Raw genomic sequence first — 9,661 nt, 5'->3', positions numbered from 1 at the left:
TTAGTTACCGCGGATTTTCACAACACACAATGCGTACGCTTACATTACATAGTCTTCAGTCCAAAGCGGTTTATGATCAGAGTGCACTATAACTGAGCGACCGTAAATCAGATGGTGGAATTTCTCAGCGGCAAAGAGTATTGCGCACATCTCTTTTTCTATCTGCGCATAGTTTGTTTCAGCTTTGCTTAGGGAGCGCGATGCATAAGCTATTGGGTGGCCATCTTGGAGCAGGCAGGCTCCAAGCCCTGTAGATGAACTATCGCACTGAATGATTGACTGTTTACTTGGATCAAAGAATTTCAGCACTGGTTTGTTCATAAGCACAGTTTTTAGAACAGTCATTGCCTCTTCCTGTTCTGGACCCCACAGAAAGGTCGTGTCCTTTCTGAGCAATACACGAATCGGGGCAGTCAATGTCGCCATATACGGAATGAATGACGACAAATAGTTCAGAAATCCAAGGAATCGTCTAACTCCTTCAACATTAGTTGGTGCTGGCATCTCAGATATCGCACGGATTTTGGTTGCGTCGGGCTTTAGTCCCTCGCGGCCAACTACTTGGCCGGCATACGATACAGACGGCCTTTTCAGCTGTAGCTTTGGTAAACTGAACTTAACGTTGTTCTCCTTAGCGCGTTGGAGAACCTTTGTTAGGATAATGTCATGATCGTCATCTGCGCCAATTATCATGTCGTCGGCAACACTGTGCTGCCAAACCGCAAATTTCTGTATACCAACCAGCTTCAGTTCCGCAACTTGACTGAGGATGGCGCGACGATCGCCGTCGGTCAAGAAAACGAGTGTGAAAAGACCCAAATATTTCCCTACCAGCAGGCGCTGCCCTCTTTTTTTAAGTTCTAAACTATCATAGCAGACAACATGGCGGCATTTCACCAGTTTTTTCATTTGTGAGTTGATAAAATGCATGAATATTCGTTAATTTAGGATGGATTTTGCCCCAATTTTGACTACCGGAAGTAGTACTTAACCCCGACTTTGAAATGATCGTGTTAGTTTGTCTTTGGCATTTTCAAAATTCTGAAACGATACGATTTTACTTCGGACATTCACCAATATGTATGCTCTGTGCTGAAATGTATTGACTTGGATCGTACGAAAATAGAACCAACCTGAAATTTTTTTCATGGTTATAGGGACATGGCACATGCTTGACGTGACGTTCATGCGTCACTGAATCCCATGGCTGACTGCATGGTGATGACCTTCTTGAAGGGCGACAATGACGGCCATTTTGGTTTTTAAAAAAAGTAGGCCTAGTTAAATAGAACTAAGTCTAAGCCTATATTATAAAGAATATGTCCAACTTAACATGTGTTACTGTAAATGGAATTGTTTTAACTGAGATCAATAGAAATAAAAGAAACAATTCTACACGATTGGCAATATGAATAATGACGGACTGGCTCTCCCGGCCCCCCAGGCCCATGCTGTGACATGAGTCGTGGCTGGTTTTTCCCACACTACATTAGTCATTAACTCATGAGCTGCTTAAGCCTTCACTGCATCTTGGGAGGTAGGGTAGGCATGGTAACTTATGACATCCCGTCTTGACTAGTTCTATACAAGGGCAGATTAAGCCCCCCCCCCCCCAATTATGTAAAAAATCTTATTTGAAATTGACCATGAATTGGCCAGCTCCCCCACCCCCTGTTCTCAAAACCCTGAATCCGCCCTTGTTATATAATGCCAAGTGAATGTAGGCTTAATCCTAAGGGTGCTTCGTCAGGCTATAGTAAATGGACATGGGGTGGGGGTCGGGGTGGGGTTGATCATACATTTTGTAGTACGACAATGACATGACATAGGCCGCTTACCAAGCCCACTACAGCACAGGCACGTTCAACAGTACCTGCCCGTACAAATCATGAAATACAACATGCAGAGCTGAACGTGCCACCGTTAGCGGTTTCTGAGGCCTACACAATGACATACATCATACATGACAGTAACATTTCTTTTAAATTCAGTTTGGACAACTGAAAAAAGCAAGTTGGCACTATGGCAATGTTGGGCACAGCCAACGTGATGAATGAAAATGGACCTTCAAACGACATGGAAGGAGTCCCAAGACCCACTGTCAATTGGGTAATTGTCATCAGTGTTTCTGCCAGAAATATTTTAAAGGGGGGGGGACAAACCATAATTTTTCAGAAAATCCTGTTTAAAACTGCAAATTTTGTCTGTTTTTTTACAATGACCTTTTGAGATGTGTATCGATATCAGAAGTTCCAAGGCCATGTCTGGAGTTCTCACCAATACCATGTTGCTGATCAACTCAACATAGGCACTACTCTGTAACCTTGATAAAAGTAATAGTGTATGTTGTTTACAGTTCTTATGTCAATTAAAATATCGTGTTTTTTCTTCGGCATCTGAAAGGAAGTCAAGCCTTCAAAAAGGAAACGTTTCCCGATTGGACAGTGGGCCAGGGACCAGAAACTTAAAACGGTGAAAGAAGCATCCAACACTCGAGCGGAACAGTTACAAAGCGACATTTACAGAAAGGAGGAAAGGATATCTGAGTTAAACGCACATGTAAGTCCAAAAATATTATGTGTGGAGCTCTTGATTTGACCAGAGTCTCTCTAATGAAGTCCCTTCCTTTGATTTCACCATTTACCAACGTCCAAGGTCATTTTACAATGGCTTGAATTGACGAGTCACGGTCAGAAAGAACTCTGCAGTGCCAGTAGTTCTTTAACATACATGCTTTCTAACAACTGGGCCCAGACCTGTAAATTGTTGCTTGTTTTTATTCTGTATAGTCAATATGACAATATTTATTAGGACATGATTTGATATCCTCATTTCAAATTTTTCTGTTCTTCAGATTGAGTGGCTAGAGCGCCTAGAGGTGGATAAAAATGCTAATATAACCCCAAAGATTATGAGGGACAAGCAAGTTCAAGTTTGTAGCAATTCGGCTAACCAGCTGTTAGTGGTACGTAGAGGGATCCTAGAGGAAGCACAAGTCTTCAGATTTAATATCACAGAGTCAGCCAGGTGCCGCTGTTTCGACTGTGCCATTCTGACAGCCCATCACATGTAGATCATCACGTCACCAGTCCAATTAGCAATAATATAAATCTGTCATTGAAAGTGACCAGTTTGGACTTTGTTTCACACCTACCTGTTTGAGATGGATGCAAGAGCACATTTAAGCTGATAATTAAGCCCCGGAAAATGCCAGGATTTTCATGCCAGATGGAAGTACAATTATAGTTGATGATCTAAATGTATGTCAATTGCTCTTTATCCTTTCAGGTAATCAGGATCAAGAAAATGGTCAAATACCTGGCAAACAAAAGACTCCAACGCATCTTAGCCCTGCTAATCCAGATCAGTGCATGATGAGTAGGAGTACAACTTCCGCTCGTATGAAGGAGACCACCAAGGCAATGAAGCTCATTCATGGTAACAATATCAAAAATGTAAAAGATGCCACTTGGCTCTCACTTGTAAAGCTCTGCACACCTAATGAATTGAATGATTATATCCAAAGAAGTAAGTCATGTAAAACTGCATTGTTTAAAAAGGGCAAGGTGAAAAAGCGAAAGAAAATTCAGGAAAGAAATGCTAGAAAGAATGTAGTGAGGTGTGTTGAAACACTTTATAAGGGTGGGATGATTTCTAGTAGAAAATACAACTCCATTAGATGTTCTAATCTAGGTCATAGTGAGCCAGAATCATTGACATACAAGGAACTGAAACAGGAATTAGATGCTATCATGGAAGAAACTAGAACTCAACCAGTAGAAGGTTGTGGTGGAGTTTACAGGGATTTTGAGACAACGCTCTTGAAACTAGCAGAAATCTATTTGAAAATAGATGGTGTTCTTGTTGAGCAGAGTGGCAGTGGTTTGAATTGGTTTGGAAAAAACAGGGGTAATTTTGCTATTGCCATTGGGGCCGATGGTGCTCCGTCGGGGAAGCACAATACTAAAACTTCGCTACTTCTCTCATTTGTCAACGCCGTTGACCAGGTGTCCAGTTGTGATCACAACTATCTCATTTTTGGTGCAGATCTTGCCGAGGATGATCCCATTTTCTTTTCACATCTAGCTAAAATAATTGGAGATATGGGGTCCATTGAACGAAAAGAATATGAGGTTCTTGAAACCAAAGTCACATTTAGTCTTGAACTCATACCAGGTGACTGCAAATGGATTGCATCTGCATGTGGTGAACTATCAAATGCAGCAACCTACCCCTCCTCCTTTGGTAATGTAACACAAAGTTCTCTTTCTACATTAAATGGCAGTATTGGGGAAAGTGAAGATGATACTTGGCACCCATGGGGGTATCTGGAAAGACTAGAAACGGTTAAAAAAGTGGCAGCATTGAAAAAAACTGTCTTTCAGCGCCCTAAGATTACTAAGTTCATTGCACAGCAGCAGTCACGGCAGGAATTTGCCCCGGTACTCAGGAAATATACTGATAAATGCTATATTGACCCACTTCATGTGAAGAATAATGCTTGCCAACAAATGAATAATTTGTTGATGATGGAAGTGATCAATTTGACCAAGGAGGCTGTGCTGAAAAAAAACTTGGATTGTCCAGAGTTTGTTGATTCACCGATCGGACGGTATCTATCTGCTTTGAAAAATGAGATAAAAGCTGGTAAACTTCATCACAGAATCTGCAAGTGGTACAAAGAGGTCCAAACTCAACTTTCTCGGAAAGGTGTAGCTTCTAAATGTACTGTGAGATTTACAGGTGAAGATTCACTTAAGTTCTGTAATGGGTTCCATAACTTGACCAGCATCATCTTTTCTGCAAGAATGGACGGGGAGGAGATTGGAAACAAATGCCTCCGCCCTTTGGTGCTGCACTTCTGCTGCACTGTGTTAAGGGAAGCTGTTGCATTGTTTTCAAAGACAAAGTTCTCTGAGTGCGACTTAGTCCGACTCAGGCATGTTTGCAAGATGTACCATGCAGCTCATGCACTTTTCCTTACTGGAGTTTCCCTCACAACATGGCACATTGGTTACGCTGTTCCTTACCATGCTACTATTATCTACCATAAGTTTGGTGTTGGTTTGGGATTAAATTCTATGCAGGGCAGGGAAGCAAAACACCAGCAGATTGACATGTATCAGAAGTTCACAACAGCTCAAAACAAATGGGCTCTGACATTCAAGCATGAGTATGTCCAACTCTTTTGGTTGAAGGAACAGGGCATTGCTTCAGAGGCTCGAGACATGGCAAAGTCAGTTGCATGTGTTCAAAACATTGCCTGATCAGTGCAGGTGTGGCATTAAAAAGAAGAATGACAAATGCATATACTGTGACCACTTTATCACATCGTTGATTACTGCAAGCTGTTGTAAGGGGATGATCGTTCCACAGCTTAGGCAAATTGTTGATTCTCGATGAAGATGATGAACACTGACTGCAAAATACTGTCCCTTGTGGTTACATATCAGGTTCATCATAAGGCTGGCCCAAATTTATTGTTTGTTCCCAATAACCCGACCGACCAACCAAAATCATGCCAACCCAAAAGTTTTTATTGGCATTATTGTCTTTTTAATAACATCATGGAGTTTTTTTTAAACTTTCCTTTGATTCACTGGAAATTATTATTAGAATATCATTTGCCTACCTGCCTACCTGCCTTCCTACTTACCTTGTGTGAATACCTTGGTTACTGCAATCAGACAATTAATTTGGGCCAGCCTAAGTGTGAAATGTGTTACTGCAATGTGCAGTACTAATTTATGAAATGTTATCAATTTCAAATATCATTATCAAAATGGACATTGACATTTTACACCGTTGTTGGTTTACGATGCATGTATACTGTTATGATTGTATTATTTGAATTAATTTACTAGTATTTTACTGACTTTTATTTTAAAATTGTGCCGTCCATGTGGTGTAAGACCTGTGAATTTCATCATAATTGTAAAATGTGTACATTTGTATGTTTATTGCGTAATTTATGTTATCGTTATCAACACTCATCAACTTGTTGAGAAAATAAATAGTTACATTGAGATACAAATGAAAGGTCTTTGTTAAGTATCCTCATGTCCTTGTCTTGCTTGTTGAGTTAGCAGACTTTTCAATGCCATCCAATTCCAGTAACATCTACTGAACTCTGTCACAACCAGTTGCGGTAGGTGGACAGTCAGGAACAGGATGGCCAGCCATCCATTCATGATTGGATCATCATCAGTCATGTTGGAAGACACCATTTTGTGGATGGTGTAGCAGTCCCAGTCGTTTTGGATGCTGTGACAATCTAAGGAAGTGGGAAGGGGATGCCATCCACTGAATGGATAGTGTAGTCATCCTGAAATTTTAGGACAAGGATGGTTCAGCCGTCTCACTCTAGAATGAGAATCCTTGCACATGTTGCATATCTTCACCATCCATGTTCACACATTCTCCAGTGTGCACTTTGACTGAACACACATTCTCCAGTGTGCACTTTGACTGAATTATCAACCACATCGACATCAGGGCCTGGGTTGCTCTAATGTTGTCACGAACTCTGGCGTTAACTTATCTTTGCGTTATCTCCTTCAGTTGAGCCCTCAGACTTAACACCAAGTTGGTGGACAAGATGGATCTTATTTTGCGAGGACAGCCAACCAGCAGGTGGATGGCATTTGAGGATAAAACAAGCAACTCAAATAATCAAGTACATGTACATGTAGTTCAATTTGATTTATTACTGCCTGATGCCATACTTATTTACAACAGCAAAGTGCCCTTTTACAAACAGTCTCTTTAGGTTGTGCCTATACAGCAACACAAACTCCTCCTCATCGTCAACATGCACATTGCAACGGCTACCACTTCGGAAGACCTTCTCCAACAGCATTCTCCTCTCAGGAGCTTGGTCGTCCTGGCATGCCCAGGCATTGAATATAGCAATCACCTTTGGCTGACTCATGATAACAATCTGTGTGGTAGCCGGTGTACATTTGACCTCTGTCCTGTGCAGGTTGGTGGTACAATGCGCCCGGATTGCCTCAAAGGTAACGGAGTTTACATCTCTGCCGAACGAAAATCGTTTAGTTGATGTCTCCCGCATTCTACCAACAATGGATCTATGGATTCGGCCAAGTTCTTCGAGAGCCATAGGATAAGTCTGAAATGGAAACAGAACGCATATTTTTTAAATGAAAAGGTGAAGGCCGGTGAAATGGAAACAGAACAGAATGCAAAAAATGAAAAAAGGTCGGTGTAGAAGTAAAATGTCCTAGGATTCTATTATGCACTTCGATCTCTGAGCTGTTGTCAGTCATTAACTCTTATAGAACCAGGCCTTGAGCACAATACAATAGGGCCGGACCCTACTTCCAGGGGGACATTTTCACTTCTGCACCAGGTTAATCAAATCGGGGCTAGTAAGAACTCCCTGCTCCAAGGCTCTATGGCTCTTGCTTGTATAAATAACCTTGACAAAGTTATTTACTCCAAGGCCTATGTTACTGTGGAATCATGCAATTTGGCGCCACTTTTCAAGTGACATCTAGTAGTGACATCATGCCAGTCAAGTTTCTGCATGAGTTTCTGTCACCGTTGGCCATTGCTCCAGATCGAATATACTGGTATACTGTTTTACATTTTATTTTTCTACTATTGTCGTTACTTTGTAGCCCGTATGGGCATTTTATAGTAAAAAGCGTAAATTGAATTGAATTGGCAACACGCTAATGAGATGCGCCAAATCACGTCACAATGATCAACTCATGACGTCACAATCAGGTATCCAATATCGGCATGGTGATAAGAGTGGCATGTCATTCAACGACCACGTGATCATAGCTGAGGGGCGGCGTTATTTGGGAATTCTTTGCCTGGAATTTGGCCCGAGGCCCGCCGTTATTTCGGGTCGGTTATAAAAGAGGCCCTAAGACCTAGGTCCTACAGCTTCCAATGCCTAATTAACTCACTAAACCTACCTTAGCAACATCATATTTGTGCCCTGCTCGTGCTGGATTCTCATACTTTTCAAACACATTTTTCATGGCGCTACCAGAATCTTCACAGAAGTTCACAAATCTAGCTCTAAGAGCAGCATCACGGCCCAATTCCTTGCTGAAATCCTTCCTGAACTCTTTATATGCCACATTATATCTGCGCTTCAAAGAGTTCATATTTAAATTGCTGTTAATGGGCAACATCTTTGGAGAGGTAACGAGACTACACCACAGGAGATCAAATTAAAATTGAGAAGACAAATGCAAGGGGTTAATCAAAGGAGCCATAGGCCCCACCAAATGAATGATTTCTATTCTGTTCTCTATTTTTATTATTTTCTTCTCATAGGATATGCATTGATGACAGAATAAAGTTCTATCGCGTATATAAAAGCCCAAACAAAAAGCTATGCAAAAATGCAGGCTGCCATGGTCAGAATCTGACCATGGCAGCCTGCATGGTACAGGGCATCCACGCATTCATACAAAGTACTGTGTACATTTGTACACAAAGCACTAGATCTCCATATCCAGATATCGTAGCTTAACAATAAAAAATTAGCAATTTGCGTTACGTCATGCTCTTGCATGATCGGAAAAATCCGTCGCGTCATCATCGCACTCTTCAATAGCAGCGTCGTGCAGAACGACGTGAGAACGTCATGACGCGCCTACAGCGCTGGAGAGTTGCTGACGTTTCAAGCTGACTGGCGCTGACGTCAGGAACGGGAAAATATGAAACTATTTCAATTGTACAGTTCAGAGCATTTTGGCAGCACAGTGAATGAAGTGAACACCTTCTATGTCTCCGAATGTTTGCTGATTACGTTTTTGCAGGATCTCACTGGCTGGCGATATGCCAAATGGCATGCGTTTGAAGCAAAACCTGCCAAATGGCGTGTTAAACGTAGTAAGACGACAACTTTCCTCGTCTAGCGGCACTTGCCAGTACGCATCTTTCATATCAAGCACTGTGTAGAATTTCTTTGCGCCTATTCTATCGATCACATCCTGTGGAGTGCTTATGTGAAACCGTTCGCGCTTAATGGCACGATTTAAGTCTTTTGGGTCTAGACACAGACGCAGAGACCCATCTTTTTTTTCTACAATTACTAAACTGTTCACCCAATCGGTAGGTTCGCTCACTTTTTCGATGACCTCATTTTTTTCAAGACGGCTCAGAGTTGCTTTCAGCTTTGGAAGCAGGCTTATGGGCACTTTCCGCGGGGCATGGACAACTGGTTGAGCAATAGGGTCCAACTCGATGTGATATGGCTCAGAAAACTTTCCAAGCCCAGTGAATACATTCGCATATTGGTCTACTATGCGCTTCGCATTTACATCCGAACATTCAACAGTTGCTATGTTGAAAGCGGGTCCTTGCTGGAATAAACCGAGTTCTTTGCAGGCCTGCAGGCTTAGCACAGTTGGCGAGTTCACATTAGCTACATAAAAGTCAAAAGTTCCTTTCTTGCTTGCTACTTCACATGTAAGCGCAAGTTTACCATTGTGTTGCACTGTGGCGCCACCATAACCACGTAGCTTTATTTTGGAATGTTCGAGTTTTGGTACGTCCCTCACATTTTTTTAACTTGGCATAGACACGGCTGGGCATAACGCATGCCTCGGCACCTGTGTCAAGTTTTGCACGTACACGCTCGTTTCCAATCTTGACCTCAGTGTACCATGCATTCTGG

At 42.0% G+C, this 9,661-nt stretch overlaps 1 protein-coding gene across 2 annotated transcripts; it reads left to right on the top strand.

The window, feature by feature from the left end:
• Positions 1-759: 759 nt before the first annotated feature.
• LOC135502540 (uncharacterized) lies at positions 760-6,028 on the top strand. 2 transcript variants are annotated; one of them, XM_064795483.1, is made up of 4 exons: positions 760-911; positions 2,404-2,559; positions 2,855-2,965; positions 3,297-6,028. In XM_064795483.1, the coding sequence occupies exons 3-4, from the start codon at positions 2,912-2,914 to the stop codon at positions 5,265-5,267; spliced, it is 2,025 nt and encodes a 674-aa protein (XP_064651553.1). In that variant the 5' UTR covers positions 760-911; positions 2,404-2,559; positions 2,855-2,911; the 3' UTR covers positions 5,268-6,028. The 2 variants fall into 2 exon arrangements, with proteins under 2 accessions (XP_064651553.1, XP_064651552.1); XM_064795482.1 differs by lacking the exon at positions 760-911 and adding an exon at positions 1,658-2,109.
• The last annotated feature ends 3,633 nt before the right edge of the window (positions 6,029-9,661 follow it).

The sequence above is a fragment of the Lineus longissimus genome, chromosome 18 (assembly GCF_910592395.1).
Source record: "Lineus longissimus chromosome 18, tnLinLong1.2, whole genome shotgun sequence".
Taxonomy (NCBI): domain Eukaryota; kingdom Metazoa; phylum Nemertea; class Pilidiophora; order Heteronemertea; family Lineidae; genus Lineus; species Lineus longissimus.
The sequence above is the reverse complement of the archived record's forward strand: the minus strand, read 5'-3'. Positions and strand labels throughout refer to the sequence as shown.